Genomic DNA, 27,937 nt, shown 5'->3' with positions numbered 1-27,937 from the left:
GCTTCCCCTGTACTGGTCCGTGATTGGGTCACAGTCACGTCGCTGCTCGCGCTCTAGCTCCCATCCTCGCGTGGTGTGTGTCGCGCGCTTGCCACCCCCATCTCTTCATTCCCATTGGACGACACATACGCGCCCCTCGCACAGCCGCAGGTATATATAGGACCCGTCGGCCCCATTCAGACCCCTGTGATGTCCAACTGTGCGGTGAAGAAGCAGAAGATGGAGGAGTCTGCGCTTGATCAGCTCAAGAAGTACACCGTGGTGGTGGCTGATACCGGAGACTTCAATGGTGAGCCTCATCTTATCTATGCATCATCTACAAGCCTAAGCCTCCTGTGTGCTACTTAGGTGCTGTGTGTCCATTCATGTGCATACTACAAGTCCCAGCATGCCCTGAGTGATAGGTGCCAGGATTTGTGCTGGGACTTTTGGTACCACAGTCCCTAGATAACACATAATAGCTGATTGGCCAGCACGTGTGATAGGGGTGGTGTTCATATGACAGCTGTCTATGCTGTTATAATGTGACCAGCATTGATCCAGAAACCATGATCAGAACTTTCCTTCCCAGATCTGATTTTATTGCTTCTGTATTTCCATCCTGATCGCGTTATAAATCCTGATGTGCTGAACACAGAGAGGGGAAGTTATCAAATCTAGAGCAATTTTCCATGGCAACCAATCAGCTTCTCCCTTTCATTTTCAAAGCTTAACTGATCAAACCGAGGAGAGAAGCTGATTGGTTAATGTTGACAACTGCTCCAGTTTTGATCAATTCCCCTCCTAACGTGTCCATCTCATGCCATAGTTGCAAAGATAACGACGGCTCATGAGCTGTAGCATGGCCGGCAGTACACTATACAATCTGATTGTACAATCTTTTAGCTTTAGCATAAGTAGACGTCCCTGGTCACACCTGTGCGATTTGTTATGTGACAACTATGGGCAGCTGCTCCCGTTTTGATAAGTATGTCAATAGATACCGCACACCCGGGATGCCAGCAAATGAAATGCTCCTGACTACCAAATCCAGTTACTATGTGCTGAACAATCCTCATAGTAAACATGTTGTACCTTCCCTGACGAAGCCGAAGCCTCCATTTGTGTCTCACGCTCCCCTTCCCAGGCACTGCAGCCTACAGTAGCAAGGTTCAGTAACAGAAGCAGTGCCATCCAGAAAGCAGAGGGCAGGAGTAGGTGTGACAAGTTTCAGACATGTGAATCAGCAGTGATGATGCTGATGACTATGCCACCTACACCTTCTCATCCTACTATAGTGCAAGCAGACACAGCCTACATAAGAGTGGCAACTCTGCTGTGCATTCAGGAGCAGTGCAGCATTGTTGCCACCCTACTATAGGAAGCCGCATTAGGTGGGCGTCACTGGCAGGATCAACAGGTATATGTAGGACTTAGCAGGAGGGCTTGCGCCTCATTTACCCTGTGTTCTGGCATTCCTGCATTCAAGTTAATGACCAGGTGACAGCGGCCTCATCTGTAAGCAGCAGTCCACATGTAATCGTATGTGATAAGGTTACATGTGGTTTGGAATAGGTCTCTGTCACTGGATGCTTCTACCCTGCGTCCGTGATCTATTCCAAACACTGTAATATTAAATGTGGACTGCTGCTTACAGATGAGGCCGCTGTCACCCGGTCATTAACTTGAATGGGTGACAGCGTTCACATTTAATTGCGACATCTGGGATTCCTGCCGAAGGAATTCATAGGTTTCTCCTGCCGGAATCCCAAATTGTGCCGTGTGAATGAGCCCTGCAGCACATGTTTTGTACCGGAGCATGCCACTTTCTGCTGCAAGACATGTCGGACTGATTTCTTGCTGGTCTGTTATAAGGGAAATATATTGGCATGTCATTGTCTGTTGATCTACAAAACACTGATGTACCGGCCCCTGCAATCCTCTAATCTTATGTAACTGTTGGCTGCAACCAGATGCCAGAGCTGCAACACAAAATATATTGCCATATTCAGGTCTTTCAGGCCCAACTCTTCCAGAGCGCTCTTAGGCTAAGCTAACACCCCATTCTTGTTCAGCCAACCGCTAGTAAGTGTGTTATTCCCAACAGTGCCCTTTACCCAGGAGCAACACCTCCATTTCCCTCAGCTTTTATACATTCACACATCACGAGCTGTAATTACCACTAGAATATATAATAAAACATAGCAGAGATACCGCTATCATATATAGTGAAGTAGAATAAATTACTATTATATACTATATATTATAACTGTATTTATGCTTATTTTATGTAGATTTTACCCAGCCTTCCAACTTTTTTGGGGGATTTGAGTTGTATATTATAGCGGTATTTATGCTAATGTTGTAGTGTAATATACTAGCAGTTATTTAATCTACTTTACTAAAACGTAAGCAGAAACACCGCTATAATGTACAACTCAAATTCCCCCAAAAAGTTGGAAGGCTGTGTAAAATCTACATAAACAGCATAAATACAGTTATAATATATAGTAAAGTAGAATAAATGACCGCTAGAATATAGAACAAATCATTGGCATAAATACCGCTATAATATAAAGTAGAAGAAATGACCACAAGTGTATATATAACACAACATTAGCATAAATACCACTAGAATATACAGCCCCAATTCCAAACAAGTTGGGGCGCTGTGTAGAATTTACATAAAAAACAAATACAATGATTTACAAATCTCATAAACCTGTTTTTTTATTCACCATAGAAAACAAATTAAATGTTTATAATAGGAAAACGGACCATTTTAAGGGAGAGAAAAAATGTCATTTTGAAATTGATGGCAGCACTGTGTTTACAGCTGTGGAAGTAAAGTGGAAAGGTGACACTAGGGGTCTAATAGACCCTTAATGTCACTTTAGAGAGAACTTGTCACCTCCAACGTTCTTTCACGTAGGTGCTTGTGAGCCCCCCATGTGATTGACAGGAAGTTAAAAAAATAAATTAAATTAAAAATACCAAAAGTAGTCCTCTGACCACACGAATGCGCGCATAGTAATGGAGACAGAAATCAGATTCACCTATGTACGAAAACGGCAGAGTGAGAACAATAATTCTCGGGCCAATATTTATGGCTAACTCTAAACTGATTATTGGTCTGAGTTTTTCAATTCACGTTATTTTAAATCCATTAGGGCTTGTTCACACCAAATCCGGACCAGATCTGGATGCAGTGCGTTTTTGATGCGTTAGTCCGTTTTTAGTTTTTTAGCCTAAAATGGGCTTTCAGGTGTAGTCCAGTGCGTGCCAGAGCTTTTGCATGTGTTTTTGATGCGTTCCAGAGCAGAAAAAAGGGCATGCTGCAGTTTTTCCACATGCACTGGAACTGAACGCTGTGGTGTGAACTAGAGCCCAATATACCATTGCAATACATTGGATGCATTTTTGACGCGTTCTTGAACTGCTCCGCACTTGGTGTGAACAAGCCCTGAAACTAAATAAAATGTATAATATGCATTTAAGTATTTTTTTAAAATAGTGGGAAAAGGTCATTTTTTGTTTCGGCCTGACAAATTCTGCTGCGAGAGGTGTTGCAGTGCCATTCATTTAAATGCAAACCAAACACTCCTCCTGTCCCCAGCCCACACTGGAATGCACAGTACTGCAATGCTGTGTATTCCAGTGCCGTGTGATTGCAAGAAAAATGTGCATGCAGCTTTATTCTGAATTAAACTTTTAACACCATTTGTGTATTTTATATAAAATATGGCATTTTTTTATGATCTAAAAAATATTCGGCCAGCTAATCGATTATGAAAATAATTTAGTTTGAGCCTTTACTAAAACATTTGCATGAATCCCACTATAAGATCTAAACGCAGCATACATTACCACTCTAATATATAGTAAAACATTAGCATCAAATAATCGGCAAAGGCTACAGGCAAATATTTCTTATTTCTGTATGAAGGAACTTTAGGAAGTTGGCAGAGTTTATTTGGAAAGGAAATTTTAAAAACCTAAAAAACTTTTTGAAAAACAATGAAATGAACAATAGGCAAAGAAAGCAAACAAGTTCCAGCACCGACCAATGTCATGTCACATATCTGTGTGTATACATTTCCGGCCATGTAAACCCATGGCACCGTCTACTTGTTCCAGTAGTCAAGGGTTCAATAGGCGTCTATTGTGCCGCATCATCTTACCTTGAATAACCCGATGAAAACAGGGAGCGGTAATACAAAGTTTGGTAAATAAAGGTGCAAACTTTTGGAAATGGTGTTTGTATATCTAATCCAGTGCATTGAATAAAGCTTTGCTAGCTTGAACTCTGCAAATATGATGATGATAAATTGTGTAGGTGTTGGATGAATCCAATCTTAAAATGCTGAGTTATGATTCCCATTATTTTTTCTTAAGGACTATAGTTCTTTCGATTACTTGCAGTGGGCCCAGCAAATCTGGATGGATTGCCCAATATTTATGAATGGAGATATCAATATGGAAGATGTGACTCAGTATAGAATCGGTATATGTGGGGCTGGTATGGCCATAATCATTTTCCTCCAACTTATATAGACAGTTTGCACCTATTTGGAGATCTGGTATTTGTGGGATTCGGCCCTAAGTGCCTGTTCACACGACGTCCGTTTTGTGTGCTGACCTGATCCGTATGCTCCTGCACTCAAAATGTATGCCTATGTGTTTTATGGGCTACAGTTCTCACATGAGCAGTCCGTTCAGGTTACGACAGAAAAATACTGCATGTCACATTTTGTACGGTCAGGAAACGGTCAAAAGCGCACTGCACCGCAGCTCACATACTAACAACCCCGCTCCAGCAAATAAACATTTTTTTTCTTTTTACTGGAACGCATCAATAACGCGGCCAAAACACACTGCATCAGTAGCACTGCGTCTGCAGATCCGGACCTGATCAGGACCTGAAACTCGTGAACAAGCCCTAAAACAGGGGTGGGCAAACGCCTGCCCTCCAGCTGTTGCAGGACTCCAAAACCCATGAGGTATTGCAAGATCCTCAGACATGACTCCCAGGGACAGATGCATGATGGGATTTGTAATTACTACAGCTGGGAGGGCCACAGTTTGCCCACCCCTGCCGATAAAGTGCAACTACAACCTACTATCCCTTACAGGCACAGAAGGTGCCATCTCAGTCTCTATTTGGATTGCACTTGCCATGGTGCTGCACATGTGATCAGCTATGACACCTAGTATTTGATGGCTTGAACGTTCGGTTGAGAGCTGAAATAGGCACACTGACAACCTTGACATTTGGCATGTTTTAAAAGTGACTGTTTTGGGACACATTCAATTGGTGGGTACATTTCCTCTGTAAAGTGGTATTGAACTCTCAAAGTATTTCTTTACACTTTTGCCCAAGTACTTGTAGTACTTGGGCAAAAGTGTCGGGTTTTTGAACAGCTGGCTCCAACTCTCCCAGCTCAGCTACCCTGAATCTCCTGTCTAATACAAGTTCACAAGGGACAACAGTCTCCAGCAGATGTAAATCTACTAGCTTGAAGGGAAATTGAGGAGGGAAGTAGCTTGATTTGCTGTGCCTGTGTGTGGGGAGACATACACAGCTTACCAGCACACATGGGTGACTCCATAGAACCCTGCAAGCTAAAGGAGCCACCATAAACCAGGATAGCAGGGCCAGTTCCCAAAACACGAACGATCAGTAGGTAAATCTAATTCGGGTTGCACCACCTGCAGCAGGAAAAACAGGTGCTTGATCTGTGTGGTCAGCTTCATACCTGTAAGATGGGTTATGCGCTCATGTGTTAGAGGTGCAGGGCCATAGTTATCCTGGTTTTTAGCGTTTCAGATTACAACTGGACAAGCAGTAATCCTAAACTGACATGCCCACCCCCCTGGCATCTGTCACCGTGGCATTATTATAGTTACCCCAGATCTAGTCTGCTTGTACCATATAAGTATACAAATTGTTTTCTGCCAGAATTACATTTTCTGTAAGTGTTGCACTAATAGATGAAGAGTTCTTGTATTCCGGTTTCTGCCTTCTGCTTGTCACATGATGAATAAAAGGCTTGCCGTGCTAATTAGCTGGGACTGCTGATGTCCCCACCACCAGTTTGAGGACTTTGGTGTGCACTGCAAATGTGTATCTTCAACGTTCTTATAAAGAAAAATGTCAGAAATCCGGGCATATTAAAAGTTAACCCTTGCAGAGGGGCTACCCCTGCACTGTAAGGGTTAAGTGCTCCTTTTGGTCTATGGCAGAATTAGGCAAACTCTGGCATTCCAGCTGTTGTGGAACTACAAATTCCACGAGGCATTGCAAGATGCACTCAGCCACAGGCATCACTTCCCAGAGACAGATTTGTAGTTTCACCACAGCTGGAGGGCTGGAGTTTGCGCACCCCTGGTCTAGTAAGTAAGGTATACTCACTCAGTCATCGGTCCCACCTTGCCGCTAGACAGGTCCCAGCAGCCTCTTCTCCCCCGGGCGTTGGCAGTCTAAGGACATGTGATGTCACATCTATTCGCTTTCATTGGACGTGAGGATGCCAACAGACATTCCACAGCAGGTGCATAGGGGAGAGATGAATGGTAGCTGCCAGGGGACTGAGGTTTGCGTGACTTATCTTTTATTTTAGACCCTAGACCAAAACGAACACTTAACCCTTGCAGTGTGGGGGTAGGCCCACTTCAAGGGTTAATTTTGTACATGTCCGTAGTTCTTAATCTAAATATACTGGAACCCTACCACCAAAGATGAATATATTTACTTTATTACACCCACTTGGTCCACTAACGTCTGCATTGCTTTTTCGGTGCTTCCTTTACATTTACAACCATCAGTTTCCATTTACAAGCCATTCATGTTTACATGGTTAGCGTAAGAGACTCGGGGCAACAACATAGGTGAGGGATATTTAAGTAGATTGTATGACCATTTTTAGCATATACACCTATTCATTGCAAATAATAATCTGTACCTCGATTGCATTTCTGCAATTACCTACATGTGATTACGTAAAGGACCCGGCTCATCACGTCATGGGCAGCGCTCTTATTAGCCAAGTTCCTTGTTTTGGGGGAAGTTAATTTAATTGCTAAACAAATTTACAGCACCCACATTGTTTAGCAATTGCTTGCTTCAAGGAATGTGGAAACCTTGATGGTGCAAGTCAATGTGCTAAGTGTAATATTGTAGAGACGTGTATATCGGCTAATCTGTTAAAACACACTTCCTGTCCTAGGGTGTCATGCTCACTTGTATCACATCTAAGGAATGGTGTGCGGCAATGTATTACATTTCTATTCTTGGTATTCGATATAGTTTAAAGTCAAAAGGTTTTGAAGCCATTTCAGATGCTGATTGAATCAATGGATGCTGCTCCTTGAGTAGAAGTTTGTTTCCTGCAGAATCAGCTGGTCCCTCGGAGCAATGGTCCTGATGCCTTGTTTTAGGCTGACTCCTTTCATTTGCAGGGTCCTATGCAGCCCCCCCTCTGTGTCTATAAATCTAGGTCCAATTTGTTCAGCACACAGATGTAAACTGAAGCCATAGGACATGTCTGTCCTTGCATTAGAAATACAGTGGGCATCACAGTCAAATACTGATGGTATATCCAAGCCCTCTGAGTAGTATTAAACTCTCAATAATGAATCCAGATCTAATGCATATTGGCCAGCAAAGTATTTCTTTACATTGTTGCCCAAGTAACTATGTAAACAGTGATAATGCTACTCGTGTTTCTGAGCAGATGGCTCCATCTCTCCCAGCTATTAAGCCATGTGCCCCTCCACAAACACACAGCAAGGCAATGCAGTTCCCTTCCCCCTGGCCCCCGTCTCCTTTTTACTCTTCCTTTTTTCGGGCTAGTCAATTGACAGATGCTTAAGGCGGCTCTCTTGTGATCTTGTCCTGGACAGGAAGTTTAGGGAAGCTGAGCTGAAAGAGATGGAGCTATCTGTTCAGAAACATGTGTATCATGATGACAAACATGACTGTTTCTTTACATTGTTGCTTTGGCAACAATGTAAAGAAATACTTTGCTGGGCGATATGTATTGGATCTGGATTCATTGAGAGTTTAATGCTACCTAAAGGGCTCGTATATGCCATCCGTTTGTGACTGTTGCCCACTGCATTTCTAATGTAAGGACTAGGCAGAGATGTCCTATGGCTTCAGTTCACATCTGTGTGCTGAACAAAATTGGACCCAGCTTTATTGCATGGCAAGGCGAAGTTAAATGAAGGATGGACTAAAACTTTATTAAATTAAAAACTGCTTGCCAGTGCATTCACCTTGTGCTATTGCGTGAGTAATCTAGGGGTGGGCAGCTTATTGTGGAACTCAGAAGCCAGTTTGTCTAATCCAAGAGCCTGCTCCATTGATGACAACCAGGGACAACTTTAAGTTTGGCGCCAGCTGTAATTTTTAGGGTGCATTGGCGACCAGACTCCTGTGACTTGTGCAGCCCTGGAATGAGCCGGAAGTGTTAGGGTTAGTCTAGAATGTAGGGTCATGAGTTGTTTTTCAGCACCAGGCTGGCAGTATTGTAAATACATCCCGCGTTGTAGTTTCTTACTGGATAAGACAAACCTTGGAGCCCCTTGTTTACTCGGTGTATTCTGAGGAATGTGTGCTAACCTTGCATTCCCTGAAACATGGCATGGACCTTGAGATTCCAGACTGTGTGGTCCAATATTAGGTCATGACTGTTTACATATGAGGAAGATGGCCCCTTTCTTTGTAATACTATATGCAATATGGTGTGTGGAAACGCTTGGCTTCCTGCTCTTAAATTGAATAATCCTTTCCTGGTTGGGTTGCAGTGCTTTTTGCATAGTCACTGTGAGTAAGGAGAAGGCTTCATTTGCTTATTCATTGTTCGTTTATATCTAAAAGCCCACGCCTAATTCCTCCAGGTAATCTCAGGGAAAGTCTCTCTCGTAGCTGTGGTAATGATTAGAGGTAAATCTCCGATATAATGCTCAGGATATAGACATGTTTGATAGGCCCCATGACCGAAACAACCTGCTCGGAGTTATCTGTAGTATTGTACATACCCCTGCTCTCATTACAACCCTGCATATGTTTCCTTTTTTACTAGTTTATCCCTTAATCATTTGTTAGCAGTCATAATATAGTTTGCATGATAATTAGTACAGGTTGGCAAAATGTGAAGCAGAACTTGAGCCAAAAATAATTCCATTAAATATTTCCTCTAACGCAGGGCTGGGCAACTCCGGCCCTCCAGCTGTTGTGGGACTAAAAGTCCCATGAGACATTGTAAAGGTGCCCATACACTGCTCGATTCTCGTACGAGAATCGGGCGAAATCCCGCGATCGTACGAGAATCGAGCAGTGTGAACTAAGACGTGCGACCGTTTCTACTGTACGGTCGCACGTCTTTTGTCGAGCCAACATGCTTGAAAACCAGCCGTGAATCGTACCATTCTCGGCGGGTTTCTAGCCTGCTAGCCCGATAGCTGCGGAACGGGCCGGTGTGCGCACGCGCACACTGCCCGTTCTGCATTGCCGTCATCGGAAGCCCGCCCCTCAGCGGGGCGGGCTTCCGATGATCGCAAGTACGATCTGCCCGTCCAAGGTGGGCAGATCGTACGGGCTTTTAATGAGCATACGACCATCGCAAGACAAAAGTCTTGCGATGGTCGTAAGGTGTATGGGCACCTTAAGACTGACATTTACAGGCATGGCTCCCAGAGGCATATTGGGATTTGTAGTTAAAGCAGAGCTGGAGGACCGCAGTTGCCCACCCCTGCTATAACCCTTGTTGGTGGGTCTGTCAGTGGGAGCCAGCTCTTTAAATGTGACGCTAGAAGCCGGTAGCAGGGGTTCCCATTAATTGACTGTCATTGGCTGCACAGTGATGACATAATCGGAATCACGTTGTACTGGCTCTTGATTTTCATTACTTGACCGCAGGCACAGTTCTAGGGGTGCTGATTGTGTGCCCAATAGTACCACTACACATATATTCGGCAGCTGGGCATTAAGGCAGAGGTCAATGTTGCAGAGGTCAATTCAGAGCTTTTCTGCCACAAGATGTCTTCAGTCTTCTGGGTTGAATGATGGCCAGGATCCTTCAACCCACTTCTTATAAGACTAGGCCACCATGGGCCTGCCCGCAGCCTGTGACTAGACAGTGTAGTAGAAATAGCACAGCTCATCGGTCAGTCTGATTTCTCCTATCAGAATGCTCTGCCAGCACTAGAACGCATTGGCTGCTTCCTCCTCTGGGTATACACGGTTCTTTTTTTTTTCATTCAACCCGCAGTGTGAATGAAAAAAAGAACAGATTTGCTCCCTTAACGACTACAAGTGTTGGACGATTACCTGAACGGAGCTAGCAGCCTATTGTCAGCTATCCCTGGCCGAGAATTTTCCAACCTACAAATCCTTCGATCAGCTGATTAAAGGATGCCTGGTGGAAGGGTGCCAACAGCGGCACCCACGCAGGGAATTTGTCACTTCATCAGCAACTGGGTGATATTCGACGCGTGTGTAGCCTACTGAAGAGGTAGATACAAAGTCTCATTAAGGTATATACACTGCTTGCTTTAAAAAAAAAAACAAATTTTCAATGATTTATTAATGTGGTCCGAGCCGAATTAATCTGCCTTATATCTGCCGGAAGTTCAATTAATGGCCAGTGTCGGCTGCATTGAGGACAACTTGGGTTTGTGTTCACAGAATTGGGTTTTATTGTGCTTGATGTAAAAGTGCTCTGTCAGCATATTTCTGTGGCACTCCTCTGCCCAGACCTGCCCTCTATCCAATGAGTTGTGCAGACTTGTGCTTCGTTTCTATTAGTCCATGCCAGTGCCATAGGAGTGGATGGAATGTGGAGGGGGGTTAATGATAGCAGGCAGACCGGGAGAGAATTTGAAATGATTGTGTATTGTACATATTACCAGTCACAAAAGAATATTAAGTGGTGTTTTTATACTGGCTTCCCATGAGACTTTATATGATTTTATCTTTTAGCCATTGAAGAATACAAGCCACAGGATGCCACTACAAACCCATCTCTGATACTGGCAGCTGCCCAGATGCCAGCCTACAAACATCTGGTAGAAGATGCGATCAAGTATGGAAAGAAGCTTGGCGGGTAAGTGCTGGAAATACTTGATGTAATGCTATAGGCTAGGCCAGGGGTGGGCAACTCCAGCCCTCCAGCTGATGTGGAACTACAAGTCCTGTGAGACGTTGCAAGGCTGAAAGTTACAGGCATGACTCAAAGGCATGTTGGGATTTTTAGTTCAAGCACAGTTGGGGGGCTGTAGTTGGCCATCCCTTCAATTGAGCTGTCGTAGCACCATTTACATTTCTGTGCATCTTAAAGGACAGCTTCCCTTTTGGTTCAGATTTCCTTTAAATATTCGAGCTACCTAAAAGTTTTCAGTCCTGTCCCTTTCAGATAGGTTTATTTTATGTGTGTATAGTAGTTGGGATTACCAGTGTGTTCCAATAGCACCAAGTGATAAATTGAGCCTTGCTACAGTGTGGGCAATAAGGACAGTGCTATTTACACAAAATCACCTTAAAGTGGACCTGTACCCGCATGTTTAAAATAACAACAAGCAAACAAATGTTTAGTAATGACAATCTACTTCTAGAAAATTTCCGGCTTTGTATTTTTTGCATACCTTATTTCTGTCTCCTGACCGTGGCCATGTTTACTAAGGGCAGATTACTAGCTCTCCCATTACTTCCTGGATTTCTGGCACATGTGACTAGGGCACGTGACCATGCACATCATCTCAGGGGAGGAAAATGCCTTTCCCTGAGATCTCCTGAGATTCCCCAGCAATGCTCTGCTGATAAGGAAGGTAATCCCGGTGTGCATGGCTTTGGTAAACTGAAGTAATTTTGCCCTTTTAAAGCAGGAAGTGAATGCTCTGCAAGCGTATTTCATAATCACAGCATTTTGCACCTGACATGTCTGTTCTTAATCATCATACATGGAGGGATGCAATGGTAGAATTTTATTGAGTGTAAAGGTCCGCTTTTATTTTTCAATAAAACCTTTGTTTTCATTACATTCTAATTGTAACGCAAAGATGGAACAGTGTATGGCCAGCGTTATTTACTGCAGGAATAGGGGGAAAACTTTCAATGGGGCACGTGTTTAGTTAAAGCTGCCAAAGGTAATATTTCTTCATTCACCAGGAAAATGTCCTTGTGCTTTCTGTTTTAGGGACAGGAAGAATATGGATTTGCCCTACTCCCCCTTTCTCATTGGGGACACAACTGGCAAATGTTCAGAAGTAGGGAATACACTAATATATTTTTTGCTCACACTGTGGGCTGAGCAATGAAAATCTAGCAGATTCCTCCATCCACGCTAAGCGGCGTGTATGGACGGATCTCCCGCTGTTTACCATGTATTGTGGCAGCAGCTGCTGTCAGAATACCCAAAGGGTGCTTGCAGCTAATCGGGGGGGAATGGTGCTTGCAGACAGATTTTCCAACCTGCTCCTTCGGCAAAAGATCTAATCGACTTCTGTCAGGGAAATAGTTACCAAGGGAGCGAATTTCGACTGGTTCATTAGGATATTTGCTGCCTGTGTACCCAGCTTAACCCTTCTCCATTCCATTTTAAAATATTAAAATATATGATAACACTTTAATCCTCCACCCCACTGTAAAATCCATCTGTTTTAGTTTCATGTCACATCAAGTTGTGTGCTAAACTTAGATGGACAGAAATGCATACAGATTTAAAACAATAGTGCTGATTTGCCGCAGCGCACTGATTGCTGTAACTGACGGCAGTGACAGATTATGAATGTGCATTTTGGAGATGTGTCCTGTATGGTTTCTGCAAATGTTATGCAGGCAAGTGGCCATATGGGTCATTTATAAACCAGGCTAACCTCCAGAGGGCACCTTGGCAGAGTATCAGGCCACTTAAAATGAAACCCCAGCCACAAATAACAAGATAGAAATGAATAGCCCATGAAAAAAGAAATAAAACCCATTTTATTTTTTGCAATATTCAGGTGTAGTTCAAGGATTTCCGCCGGCAGTGTCCTCAAGCTGATGGCCAGCATCATTCGACCTGCTTCCTCTGAGCCCATGTTGTCCTGGACCTCCCCCACTCAGTCTGTGACTGGATAGTGACAGCACAGTGATGAGGTCATCTGTCACTCATTTCCCTTCCTGTTGGCATGCTTCTTGGCAAACACATGAGCGATTTTAGATTGGGGGCCAAAACCAGGTCAAATTCAGATACCTAAACAGTAAAACACGAGAATGCTCCGCCATAGTGTAGCAAGTCTCTCTTGAATAACGATAGTCAATACAATGTATGCACTCACAATACATAGGCCTTGTTGAGGTGACAGTCAACCCGTGCTGCTTTAACCAGTTGACATCCGCGGTGTTAAACCCCCTTCCCATCCAGGCCATTTTTCAGTATTCAGCGCTGCGGTACTTTGACTGACATTTATTCCGTCATGCAACGCTGTACTGAAATGAATTTTATACCCTTTTTTGGGGACAGATAGAGCTTTCTTTTGGTGGTATTTATTCACCACTGGGGGTTTTATTTTTTACTATAAACGAAAAATTACCGAAATTTTATTTTTTTCTGCCCGTGCGTGCCCGCTAGGGGGCGCGCGCGAGCAGAAAAAAAATCCAGACGGCAACCCGCAAATGCAGCAGTGCCGTCCGTCCGTTTTTTTACTACGGGCGGACGGCAAGAGGTTAAGGACTTACCCAAAATGATGCCACTTGATCCTATCATCCTTCACCTTTTTTTATGGAGTCCCTCCAGCGCTGGTGCCGGTTTCTGACCCAGCGCTGACTGCTGTCTTCTGTGTCCCACGGTGTCTGTCCGACGTGCATACTTACGGCAGCATGCATTAAATTACACTGTCTCTCCCCCGAAGATCTCTACTGCGCCCCATCATCCTTCAGACGGGAGCGAGCGGCGGAGACAGAGGTATGTACCTATTTGGTAACTTTTTTAATATATTTTTTGTTTTTTCATACATCTATTGCTAGCAGTGGATATATGTAAAAACAAAAGTGACTTTAATACTATAAGAAAGCACATCATAGGAACACTCTGCAATCACCTGCAGAACGGCCAGGATAGAATCCCTCAGATGGCGAGACTGGGGTACTCTCTCTATAGGGAACCAGAGGTCCGGTAGATGGAATGCACGCCATTGTTAGAGAAAGTGCCTCCCTTTCTCTTCCCCAGCTGGTGCTTCAGTCTCTTCTGTAGAATCTGGCAAGTGCTAGAATAGGGACCTTTTTGAGGAACTTCCTGGAAGACTAATGGAAATAGAGTTACCGGTAAGTCCTAACTCTGAATTTCAGGGTCCCTTCATCAGGCAAAACTTTGCTTTTTGATGCATTGTGCTATGTTTCATGCATCAATAAACAGAGGCCATTGATTCATTACTTGGAGTGCCGGTGTCTGTTATCCTGTGATTATAGACTGTTGCCATCCGTTGACTGCCGCAGCACCCGTCTTTTTTTTATAAGGAACAGTGTTTTTGAGTGCGATGGGTTCATGGACTGTATCCTTTTTAGGCAACATATCCCCTTCCTCAGCCTTCCACGCTTGCATTTAAAAACCATGATGTATGTAATTACACAACAACATTTACTTGTCTTATATCTGCCTAGAGTCCAAGTTTAACAGTGCCTTCCTTATAGGTCTGAACAGGAACAGATCAACAATGTCATGGACAAGCTTTTCGTGTCATTTGGAATAGAAATCCTAAAGGTGGTTCCTGGTCGTGTTTCCACAGAGGTGGATGCCAGGTAAGGCTCGAACTCCTCCAAAATACACCATCTGCCACTTCTGTATAATGCAGTTGTTCTAAAACATGCATGACAAATGTGGTATGATGTGTATCTGTGAACCTGGAAAAAGGTTATCAGACTTTGTGTGACAGGAGAACATTTTATTTTTATTCTGTATTGCTGTGAAAACATGAGCCATAGCCAGTGAGAAATGTTTTATAAATATATGCTGTCCTTAATTTTTTTGCATTCCGGTATTACTTGTAAATCTAATATACTGTTGTATCCCTCTAATAGGCCTGTGATAAAAACCTGACCTGAATCTCCATTCTGGAATTTTTAGCAGTACTGTCTTGCCTTTCAGGTTTACTTGTATTCTCTCCTTGTTGGAACAAGCATGTCGGGCTATAGGGCCATCTACCGCCTAAGCTCAGTGCTCAGACATTGTAACTGTTCCAGAACAAAGGTGCTGTCAGGGTTACTTTAAAAGAAAATGAAAGGCTTTGCTAATGGAGCTCTACCCCTTCTGCAGTCCATAGTGTCCGTTATAAGCCTGAAGTTCATGGCAGTACATGGGTCGGCCTCCTTGTGGGACTATAGCTTGACATGTCTTTTCTGGCAGGAAGAGACTACAAGTAAACACATACTTATACTATTTCTCTCTGAAGCTGCACTGTTACAAGAGTTACCACAGTGTCACACCCGATAGCTCACCTGTAAAAGAAGCACTGATATGCTTACCTTACCATTTGTCTGCGTATTGGAAAGCCGCTGCTTCTGTTCTTCAATGTGTGTGGAATGTGTGCCGCTGTGGTTCTTCCGACCTGGCTCGTAACTACAGGACTTGCAAACCAGCGGGAGGATCCACAACAGCCAGCGGAACGATCAGGTATTAGACCCATCTGACCAGACTGATACAGGCAGCAGCTGTGAAGCGGAGGCTTCTCAGTACACGGGAAAGGTAACCTATACAAAAATTTCACAGGTGGGCTACTGGATAAGTGACCCTGTGGTGACAGTCTGATTCTTGCAAACATCTCTTTCTGACTGGTTCTCTTTTAAGCTAAAGTCACAGTAGAGAACACTGATATTTGTGAGGTTCAGGCACCTTATCGGAATAGAATATAATTGAGTTCTTCTCCTAGGGTGGCGATACACATTGCAAAAAAAGGACGTGCTAAGGTTGGAGCATCACTTGCATCAGTTAAGGTGTGACATTAACCATAACTAGCATGTCCAGAAATGCTCATTAGTGCATGTACACATATTCTAACATGCAAACATTTTAACTAGCACAGATTGATCTTTGTCGGAGGAAGTCACTCAGCTGAGAGTAGAGGTAAGTGAGTGAGAGGTCTGCCCATCTATAGCCAGGATGAGTTAGTCTTCTTCCCATAGTTCGTCATTACTAACTTTCTGCTCATTAAGAAACTTTCACATGCCAGTCTTTATTTTAGGTCTACAAAGATCATTTGTGCTTTGGACTTTGTCCTTGAGGGTTACCCAAGTTCCTGCAAATGCTTTGTTTTTTATACCACTGATAAAATAGTTTCTTTGAGGAGGAATTTGTGCAGATACCACCTTCCAGCTCTGTAGGTCTCTAGCTCTGGCACCTTCCACCCATTATATGGCACACGGTTAGAAAGGCAGGAGATAATACTTTGAGCGATTCTGGAGGAAGTAGAAGATGATGATTAACCTGGAAACTGCTATATGGGTATTGCGCATCCCAGAGAATGTGGAATATGTGCTGGCATCTCTGGATACCTGCCTTTAACCCCTTATGTTTCAATTGTGTTACAGGTGTCTCAAAGACATCACACCTTAAAATTGAACTTCTGGAAAACCATGAAATACATATATGCAAGTGGTTTTAACTTGTAAAGGATTTGTATTTGCATATCCAGTTCTGAAATGTACACAGCTCTGCAACACCAAAGAACATTTTATGCATTGGTTCTTGTCAAGGGGATCTTTTAACCCTTTTGCTGCCATGCCCTGCCTCCCATTTTTCACCTCGGATGGCTGGCCCTTTTGGAATTTTTTTACTTTTCAAACTATATATATCTTCTGAAACCACAGTACCTATGGAAGTTAGTGCCACGATAGTTGCAGTAAATATTGCACATTAATGCACAAATGTTAGCATACACATTATAGAGACGCTGTCACTTGCCCATCCACGGCTAAGTGGCCATGCCTGTGGAAAGGTCCCTCTGACCCATTGATGCTCACATTTTCAACAATCCTCCACTGCTCCTGCCTGGACGTAACCCCCACTGTGCCATAACTCCCATCCTCCCTCATACTCGGATGTTCTGGATATATTGCACCTGTGGAGCTAGAGGCAGCAGTGTGGGGGATCAATGAAGATGTGTCATTGGGTTGGAGAGGGGGGGTTTAACCGCACTGTCGCTTTGCCCTGGGTGACACCCCAATGCACTAATACGGTAGTGAGCAATGTACTTGCACCCAGTGTGCCACAGTGCGCGTGGTGTTGTTGGAAATGAACTGTTTTTACCTGTATCGTGATGCATTGGCAGCCCATTAACATTAATTTTATTCCTTGGCATAATGCACATATGTGGTAAATCCACCAAAACTGTGTAAATGTGGCAATACAGCCTAAAAATTGACTAACGCGTTTGGTAATAAGTATTGTGTGTAGTGCAAACATCTTGTGTATATAGAGGTGCATCATATTGTACCGTGTGTGGGTGTAGTGTGGTGGTGGGTTGGGGGGAAGCATTTTTGTATTTTGTTTAAACTTAAGTACTTTCACTAAGGGGTAATAACCATTATAGTGACAATACATACATCAGCTCTGACAGGTCCTCCTTGGGGAAATATCAGTGGTCCAAATGGACCCTGATGTTTCCCCTTAGGAGTGGAGGACAGAGTCCTCATCTTATTTGCTACTGCTACACATGGAGATGTTCAGTACTGTGCACTTTGTGTTCATTCACAAAAACTGAACATCTGTAGACATGAGTCATGTTAACTGACCTTGCCGCTCGGTAACTTGAATGAAAGCCAGCAATGAGACTGGTGGGAAGTCAGAAAGTCAGCCTCATTACATAAAGCTGCAGCTGTGCCTCCAGTACTCGGCAATGCAGACAGGTACTGAGCCTTTCGGGACGGGGTTGGCTACACAGTAGGGGGAACACTGGCTACCAGTCTTGTGAATGTGATTGGCAGCCAGCTGAAGCAGCCAGTCCCTTTATTGCCAATGAGTCTAATACAGAGAGGCACCGAACTGCTAGGGGGAGCACAAGTAGGGACACTTGCTGCAGCCTTGTGGAGGTGAAAGGTAGCCATTTGGCTGCCAGATTACATCTACAGAGACTGTAGGTAATAAAAGCGATGGCCGCCTTGTGGATGTGATCGGCAGATTGTTAGCCACTGATCACATCAATCACACAAAGGCTAAGTGGCACACACCACCTAGGTATTACTTCATGGTTGCCAAAGCCACAATGAACTTTACAGCATTGTGAAATGTAGTGGATGTAACCATTGCGGAGCCAGCCTGCTGCAAGCAGTTCTGTTCTGCCATAACGCTTAACATCCATGGCAGTAAAAGGGTTAGGATGCACTGCATGTGTGATGGGACCAGCTTCCCAATGACTGCCACCTTGAGCTGCAGCAAATATGAGTGCAGAATTTGCATGCTGGGATGTACAACACAAAGCGTTTATGATCCTACCCTTAGTTTGGTGCTGAGTCTTTCTGTTGATTTCATTCATTTTAATAGAACTGTCTATATTGTAAAATTAACACGTCTTTTTTATTTATTTTTTTTGACCTGCAGACTGTCTTTTGACAAAGATGGGATGGTTGAACGTGCCAGGCGCATCATTGCACTGTACAAAGAAGCTGGCATTGACAAGGACAGAATCTTAATCAAGTTGTCGTCAACCTGGGAGGGAATCCAAGCTGGCAAGTAAGATCTCCTCCCTGCTTTGGTAGTTTCATCCCTTAGATTGGAATGCAGCTGCCATGTTGGCTTAGTGGACTTGGGTGCCTGAGCAATCTGTTAACCTATAGGCACCAGGCTTTTTACAGCTCCTTAATAGTTCTCATCTTCTATAGGCCGATGAAAGGTTTGACTTTATTGGCATCCTGAGATGTGTGTGAAAAATATTCTTGTCACTTGTATCTAGCTAACTGCAATTTTTTTACTATTGGTATATATACACTATTAATCTGAAAAAAATCAGTAGTTGAAGGAACGAACTATAGTGGGAAAAGTTGGAAAGTTGTACCCTTGGGGAAAAAATACTTCAAAATGTTCTGTTTATCTTTGAGTTGTAAAGATATTTCATGTATATTGGGCACCCTTCTGCTCTGTGCACCAGTCTGCAAAAAACCTTTTCAATAGTCCTCATAAAAGTCTTTGGTGTCTTACCATCCGCTTTACCAATTAAGCTTCAAAATGTTGGACACACGTCCGTAATAACTTCATAGGCAGGCAGTGTTGGGCTTTCTTATTTGAAACCCCTGCATGCCCTAAAGTGTCATTAGATAAACTATGAAAGATTTGTTAAACAAAAATTATAAATTGATATACATCAGTTAGTGATTTGTAACTCACAATTTACCAACAGCAATGGTTTCCCTTTAAAACATGTATGTGCAGTATTGGGAAATATTGGTCTTATTACAGTTTACGCCATACCTTTGTTGCAGTTTGTAGAAAGTGATCTGTCATTTTAACATTGTGCATTTCTCGGTGTTCTATATTTCATAACCAATTTACTTCTTTCTTAAAGTTAATAAACTTAAAGTACATATCCAGCCAAAACGTTTTTAGGTTTGGCTACAGTGCCTCAATCTGCTACTCTGACCCTGGGAAGGAGATTTCTGTTCAGTGACACCAGAGATAAAATCTAAGTGTTGGTGTACCATGCACCCATTGGAGATTTCTCTCTTTGCAGATGTCAAGAGAAGTGTCAAATCTTCATAATGATGCCTCAACAATCTTATCTCATCCCCACTCTATGCAAGCTAGTAGAACACAATTCTGGATTGTCACTTTAAATGGCACCTTCCTTTATAGGACCCTCCCACACCATTCCATTCTGATGCATTGGGGTAACCCATGAGCGTTCTGTAGCACATTAACGTGTTGCATAAGAGGAGTTAGACTCTGGAAGCCATGCCTAAAAAAAGTGCAACTGAAAATGTTGCACCAGACATTAATTTCTACATGCATTTGCGTCCTAACTGATATTTGTGAAGGATGTCAATGTTCGAAGTGCAGTAAACTCAAGATTATAAACAGCTGCCAAGATTCACATTAAGCTGATACTGTATATCAATACAACTGTTAGAAAATTAGTATTTCTCGACTGACACTTGCGATTTAAGCGTCTGAAGGTGATTAATCTTCATCAATGATTGTCCAGTTGTAGATTGAAAAACTTGTGACTTTAATTGTATAATGGAAAGTCACAGCATACAATGATATTGCAAAAATATAATATATAAATAGATAGTTCAAAGTATATAGTAATGCAGAGTTAAAAAGCATGTCATCTCGTTCTGAGTCTTTACCTCCTGGTATGTTTCTCAGTATCTGGAGGGTTCAACCAAAATAGTCTTCTAGCAGGTGGAATAACAAAGTCTCTTGTTGAATGGGCGTGTTAGAATTCTATTCATGAGTATGCATAGTGTCATATAATGTAGTGTCAATGAAGTGTGTCGTGAGATTATGTAGTGTGTATGCGCCCCGAGTGTCTGTCCCCTGTCGCTTATATACCAAAATCGACGTTAACGATTGGTCTATCCTATAAGGCCATATACTCTGTAAGCATATTCTTAACTTATTTCTGACGTCAAGACTACTATACTTCTCTATATGGTGCGACCAAAACTACTTAACTCATCATTTCTAAATGTCATTCTACAACTCTATTTAAAACACAGAACCTTGTTCTTAAACCACTCCCAAAACAGCTGCTTCTTTACTAGTTCTTTACATAGCTTCAGGTCTCAAGGGCAACCACTAAAAAGATATGTCTGTTCAAAGTCATACATCTTCATTTAAACGTACGAGGTTACTTGTAAATATATGTGCATGGGCCCATACTATGATTCCCTTTAAGCCAATTAAAATTTGAATCTAAGTATTTTACAACAAGGCAGTTAATTTTACTGATGGAAATATATATTTGATATTGCATCAATGGCTAATGGAAATATTTCCTTGTGACTATAGCTAAAAACAAGCTATGCAATCTTAAAAACTTTTTATTAAATGTGTTGGTATTTTTCCATAGGATTCTGGAAGAGCAACATGGAATACATTGCAACATGACGCTGCTGTTCTCCTTTGCTCAGGCTGTGGCCTGTGCTGAGGCTGGGGTTACACTCATCTCTCCATTTGTGGGCAGGATATTTGACTGGCATGTAGCAAATTCTGGCAAGAAGAGCTATGAACCACATGAAGACCCAGGTACATTGAATACTAAACTATATAGGAGTTCTGACCTTAACTACTGCACCTAAGCTCTGGCCTCTACTTCAATTTTGCAGTCTGATTTTTTTTTTTTTATATACTGTTCCTAAAGTCTTGTGCACTGGATGCACCTGCACAATAGCAGCATAGACTTCTACAGGGCTGTGTCTGGAGGCACCCTGGAGATGGCCCCATGCATGTCTGAGAAGCTAAAGAGCAATTTGTTTTGAAGTGTACGTATCCTTTAACACCTTGTGTAATCACAGCTGGTGATTTGTTGTATAACTATCACTCTATCGGTAAATTACCTTTTATCTTCTAGTAAAAGAATAATAAGGTGCACAGACTAGAGCATTACAAATTTCACATTTATTTAGGTTGGTTAAAAGCAAGATTTTGTGCTCTCACCTTTGATAAGATAGTAGTGCTTGTGATGGCCATTGCTGTGCGCTGACCAAAGGACTTTTCTGTATATCTCTCGCTACTTAGTGGTGTGCAGTGGCCTTTCTACATTTCCTGATTTACCTTCTGGTACTTAACCTGAGTATACTGGCCTTTGCATAGTGCAGGTCCGTAAACAGACCTGGTTCCATAGTACTCCAACTGTCAGTTTAGGCCATATTGGTACTATAGGTCCACAAAAAAAATACATGTTTGGCGTTTTGCACATTAGAGCCAGGGACTGGCCAGAGAGTGATCACTTTGATGCAGTTGGCCAGGTTTATCATGTGCTGCAACATGTGAACCAAGAATACCTGCATAGGTGCTTAGCACTGTGCAAAGTGAGAATTTTGGTTAAAGGAGAACTATGGGGTCAGGGCTTTTCCCCATATTTCTCCTAAGGGTAAAGGGAGGACACAAACTAGCGTCCTCCCGTCACCCAAAGCTCAGTATACCGCAAGCTACAGCTCGCGGTATACTGAGGCGCCGCAGCCGGGACGGATCCCGACATTACTGCCTGTATCCACCCAGCTGCGTGAGTGACAAATGGCTCTGCCTATCTAGAGGCAGAGCCAGCTTTACCCGCCCCCTCCCCCATCCGTCCCGCCAGTCAGCGCTGGAGAATCTGACGGGGGGGGGAGGGAATCCCTGCAGGGAGCCGTGAGTGACGGTCACGGCTCTCTGCAGGGACAGGATTGAGAAGTGATTATGTGTTCGCTCACTTCCTGATCTATTGAGCCGACCTGTCCGTTTCATTGTCACAGGTCGGCTAGAATTATGAGTGATTTTCACTCGCCTCATAGTTCTCCTTTAATGGTATGATCCAAAGTCTTTTCCTTTGTGTAAGCACAAAGTAGCATCCTGCTCCTTGGCAATATGAGCAGAGGGAGCTATAAACCCAAAACCACTTTCATTTCCAGTCTCCTTGTCTTAAGGTACCAGTTAAAGAGCGCCATACTCCTGCTGGAGTGTTCTGAAGATTTTTTTGGGGGGAAGTCACTAGGTTGGGGGTATCTGACTGTGCTACCTCCTCTGCTTGGATTGTCCTAAATATGCACACTTGGGGAATTGAAGCATACTTGTTTGCAAATTTCTTCCAGTATTTTCAACAAGGTCATCAATGGCCACTCATTTGCTCTCAGTTCCCTTTAATATCGCGGCCAGTTTTAGTGAATTGTATGCATTATTTACTATGAACAATCATCCTAAATACAACTTTAAATTGTTATAAACTCCAAAAGTAGCTCATCACTCAAATGCATGTGAGTAATAAGTAGTTCCAATAGTATAAACACTGGTAGCAAAAAAGTAATAAATCACTCAAACCGTAAATCCGGATCAAAAACCATATGTGAAATCAAATCTTAATATATTATAGGATAGAGCCTTATGAAAAAAAGTCCTAGTATTGTTAATCAGTTAAACTCCAAAATGTAAGTGGAACGTCCAAGATGAAAACCTCTGTGGGAACAACTAAAAACCTCATGGGCAGGCACTCTCCAAATGATGTGACCTCTTAAAATATCAGGGTCTTATGCACGGATTCAGAACCCGAGCGAAGATAGAACTCTCCAGATCTCCTCGAGGACATCAGTCCACCTTGTTACATATTACTCCACACCCATCCAATGAGGAAAAAGGGAAGGAAAGATCTAGTGTAAAATTCCCTTTATTATCCACTTGAAGACCGGGGTGCTGTCCACGCCATTTTTCAATATTCAGCGCTGCTGTACTTTTGACATTTATTCCGTCATGCAACGCTGTACCAAAATGAATTTTATATCATTTGTTTCTGGACAGATAGCTTACTTGTTGGTGGTTTTAATTTTTAACTAAATGTAAAAAATACAGAAAATATCAAGGAAAAACTGTTTTCCCTATGCAATGTTAAAAACCATTTATTACCCAAAATTTTGGTAAAATAAAAAAGATGGGGTCCCGTCAGGTAAATAGACATCAAACATGTCAAGCTTTAAAGTTGAGTGCGCCTGCAGAATAGAAAAAAATACCGTACCCACAATTGGCCATAGGCGACACTTTAAAAGCTTTTACAGCTTATCAGTTTAGTGTAGTCAGTGATTGATGGTCTGGGAATTCTTTCTCTTTCTGATGTTTGCAGTGATATGGAACGTGTGGTGCAATCGTCATTTTCACACATATGCGGACCCAATTGTGTGTATGTGGGGGCGGGGGACTTTAAAAATAAAAAAATTGTTTTTTTTTTTTTTATAACAAAGGCCAAATCCCATTCGCACTGCCACGGTCTCAAAACCACAAGATATATGTGGTGCCCAGGTGACCACACGGATGGCGCCGTGCAAAACACTAATAGTAAATAAAAGTAATTCACCGGCACACACTTGAAGTGTCACTGTTGCTCTGATGAAGGATCTCTGTGTGGACCTGAAACGTTAGCATCGTATGACGGCATGTGACATTGGGTATTGAATAAACATATCAATACTTTAAAAACCCTTCAAGTGTGTGCCGGTGAATTACTTTTATTTACTATTTGTGACAAATTTTTTGGGGGATAACTTATTTTTTCAAACTTTTTTCCACTTTATTGCTATCACATAGGCGGCTACGAAACCCCTTATGTGGTAGTTCATTCACACACAGGTCCTCTTTATGAAGACATCAGAGTCTCCAAGACCCCTAATGTCACCTAGGGACCGCCGGAGAAGCTGATGAAGCAGAGATCCATTTCACCAGATTCTCTCCAGATACAGAAGCCTGATGGACAGCTGAATGTGGAAGTGATGTAATATAATCACTTCCTGCACTCAGAGAGATCAGAGGGAGATTGTGTGAGAACCCAGACCCACATGCATAATAAAAAGCGATCTGGCAGCTCTTTAGACGCCGGAATGGCTTGTATGTAAACAGCCGTCGCTAGCTGTTCACAATGTAAAAGGTTTTTCTTTTGCACACCATTGGGCGGGGCAGACGGGCGCGGAGGTTTAAAAACGCCCACTCGCATTCAAGAAGCTGCCGGCCGGGAAGCGGTCAAATGAGCAACTAAAAACAACCCATATACTCAGAGAAATGTGCACTGTTGTTGAGGTAACATGCCAAACCGCTCCCCCAACAACACGTCCACTGCTCATCTAATGTGTGACAGTGCTCAGACCCGCCCAATGCGTTTTTATCAATCGCAACATCCTCAGGAACATCAGAATTGCAGTGTGAATAGGCCCCAAGCTACTTGAGTGGTGAAATAGATGTATAACCTAAAGCTTCAATTTTCTGCAGGTGTGAAGAGTGTTACAAAGATTTACAACTACTACAAGAAGTTTGGCTACAAAACCATCGTGATGGGAGCCTCATTCCGCAACACCGGGGAGATTAAAGCTCTGACTGGATGTGATTATCTCACCATTTCCCCCAAACTGCTGGGAGAGCTCAGCAAAGACCTCTCCAAGCTCACTCCTGCACTCACTGATAAAGAAGGTAAAGTTGCTTTGATCTGCGAATGTGCCTTGTGGTGGCTGCATTTGTTTTCTTTTTCCAATCAAGGACATTTTCAGCAAGTGTAGAAAATACCTGTTGCTCTTGTCAGAAATGAAGTGTCCTTGTGGCTTCCTGTAAGCTTAACAAAGCACAAATGCTTATCTATTGTGTAAATTACTAGTCCTGTCAATCCACTATATTATGGAGATGAACAAAGGCACCCAAGTCCAATCTGTGTCACAATCATAGCTGCCCACATAGATACAGTGGAGAAATGATTGTTGCCAGCCAGGCACAGGAGGAATTTGCAGCATTGAATAAAGTGTAAAAAGCCTGAAAACGCAGCCACCATTTTATAACATTGTGTGTTTGGATTTAGATCTGCTTTAAAGCCGTACTTGGCTGATATTATCTTCCTGGAAGTGCTATCTGCCTGTCATGCTGATCATAATGTTAGACATGTTGTGCCCTGCATGCAACCCACTGTGCTCCAGACCACAAATTAGATCTGCACCACAGGGTGCACAGCCAGGGCCAGCTGGTTCACTGCTTCAGTGCTGGAACCACCGGCTGAAGTGAGTGAAATTGACAATCCAACGATCAGTCAGTTCTTGGCTACTTTCCTGCTACATAGCACTGTGTAAGAGGATTGGTATCGGGCACTGTAAACACAACAATGCTTCTGCACGGTTTACATAGGAACTAATGTGGCATCAGACATCGCAGCACCCTGTCGGAGACTTGGGCAGAGATGTACCTCTGTCCTGCTCGCCCTGCATCAGTCGAGGCCTCGCGCTGTAAGAAGATGTGAGCGTAAAGAACTCCATTAACACTTGAATTTGGGCTACCCCTGCACTGCAAGGGTTAAGTACACAAGGGGTTGAAAATAAAGGAGAAATACCCGGTCCTTGCTCTCATTTGGCTGCTAGACTGGTCCCCTCAGGGGTCTAAGGACCCGTGACATCACATCTTATGGAGTATTAGATGGGAGGATGCCAAGGAACATAACACAGCCGGAGCGGAGGGTAAGAGGGGGGCGTTCACTGCTGTAGGACTGAAAATCAGGTGAGTATTTTGTTTTCTCTCCTAGATTAAAATAATGCAGGTACCCCTTGCAGTTTGGGGGTAGCCCCACTGCAGGGGTCCTTTTAAAAAAAATCCTGATGTTATTTAAATAAGGGGATCTATTAATGAACAGCTTGCCCTCAGTGTGTTCAGCAAATGAAAGGTTATAATAACATTCTGAGGCACAACCCCACTCTGTGTAGATGGGATCTAATGTGTAATGTATTTGTGTTTTGTACAGCTCAGGCTAGTAACCTGGAAAAAGTGCACTTGACTGAAAAGGATTTCCGTTGGCTACACAATGAAGACCAAATGGCTGTAGAGAAGTTGTCTGATGGGATCAGGAAGTTTACTGAAGATGCTGTAAAACTGGAAAAGAAGTTAAAGGTGTGTTTGCTGTCTCAGGGCTTGTAAATGAATTGTGATCCTGATATGTGCTTGGAGCTTATGGACAGGATTTTCCAGTTCTAGAGTCATCTCAATAGATGATAATGGGTTTGTTTGTGGCATCTTAAAGCAGAACAAGAAAATAACACCTTTGCCCATTTACAATACAGTTAAAAATACTAAATGTTTGTTTTGGGCAAAAATGCAAACACTGTATTTCTGCCTCCAGTCTCTGGCATGGCTGATATTAAAATGAGGAGCTCTACATTGTAAGCTCTGTTTTGCATAGTGCTGCCACTTTAAGGGACTGTTAATGGGCTTATGTTTGCTTTAAGCAGCTCCTTTCCATTCCCATACGTGTCGACAGGAAAGTAAACCCACTTCAAGTAGCTCAAATGCAGTTTGGAATTGGGTCATATACACCTGATCTCAGAAGCATGTCCAATGCTGTCATCACAAGCCCAAAGCCCACTGACATACAGATCCTAAACAAGATTTCAGGCACTTGGAGCTAAAGGGGAGCTGTTTAGGCAGCGTACCAGATGAGTAGAGATGTCCCACAGTAGGATGCCCACTCAGTCCATTGAACAGGCAGCAGAGACCATGATGGTGGCCTCAGTAGACATAGGCATTTGTATTTTTGCCAGTGACAGATAAGCCAGTGGGTGATTCTGCTGGCATCCACTGAAGTTATACTCTGCACCCTTCCAAAGTCTTATCCTTCTCTGTCAATTCTGCCAGATCTTCTGTGCCTTGGGTACAGTTATCTGTTACAAGCATGCTTTTAGGTGTAAAATGGCTCCAGAGCGTGGTTCTCTAAGTGAGAATTATCACTACCCATTCTTCTATCCTGAAGAGTTTAGTGTGACGCTGAGCACTCAGGGTTGCCTACAGGCCCATTGCATAGGTCTCTGGGTAAATATGCATGTGCTGTCAGCACAAGTTGCTGCAATTCTGGAAAGATGATGTAACCATTCTCCTTTTTATAAAATAAATTGGTGTCATTGCCTGGCTTCGATCCCAGCTGCTTCCCCATTAAAACAGGTGTAAAAATCCAGTGGCACAGCTTAGTTGCGCTTTACAGCAATGTACATATGAGTCTGGTGTCAGACATAAATACAGAGTGAAGGAAGTTTAAATGTCCTGTGTTTAAAGATTCTTCTTTTTTTTTTTTTTCTTTCAGGAGCAGCTTGGAAAGTAATCTTCAATACTTTTATATAGTGAATCATGGCATCCAAATCTTGGCTCACCAATCCTCATACCGCTGCTGAAATTCTGCATTAGTCTTACTCCTGTTTTTATCAGCATTGTAACATTACCATTTTACATAATGTACATTTTCCTTTTTTGTACGATGACTACTTATGCACTGATTAAATCCCGCCTGCCAA

General features: G+C 42.9%; 1 protein-coding gene across 1 annotated transcript; it reads left to right on the top strand.

The window, feature by feature from the left end:
• On the top strand, nucleotides 1–27,937 carry TALDO1 (transaldolase 1). The gene is made up of 8 exons (XM_018556038.1): nucleotides 1–289; nucleotides 10,964–11,087; nucleotides 14,651–14,758; nucleotides 18,552–18,683; nucleotides 21,022–21,197; nucleotides 24,897–25,094; nucleotides 26,401–26,546; nucleotides 27,730–27,937. Exons 1-8 carry the CDS (start codon nucleotides 190–192, stop codon nucleotides 27,745–27,747), a joined length of 1,002 nt encoding a protein of 333 aa, XP_018411540.1. The 5' UTR covers nucleotides 1–189; the 3' UTR covers nucleotides 27,748–27,937.

This window comes from Nanorana parkeri, unplaced genomic scaffold (assembly GCF_000935625.1).
Source record: "Nanorana parkeri isolate BGI_ZX_2015 unplaced genomic scaffold, ASM93562v1 scaffold222, whole genome shotgun sequence".
Taxonomy (NCBI): Eukaryota; Metazoa; Chordata; class Amphibia; order Anura; family Dicroglossidae; genus Nanorana; species Nanorana parkeri.
This window is presented reverse-complemented; position numbering and strand designations above follow the sequence as displayed.

Bases quoted from the DNA above. Each gene is read 5' to 3' on its own strand.
- TALDO1 (XM_018556038.1), top strand. From the start codon at position 190: ATGTCCAACTGTGCGGTGAAGAAGCAGAAGATGGAGGAGTCTGCGCTT. The intron at 14,759-18,551 runs GTAAGGCTCGAA...TTTGACCTGCAG, and splicing joins TCCACAGAGGTGGATGCCAG to ACTGTCTTTTGACAAAGATG. The intron at 25,095-26,400 runs GTAAAGTTGCTT...TGTTTTGTACAG, and splicing joins TGCACTCACTGATAAAGAAG to CTCAGGCTAGTAACCTGGAA.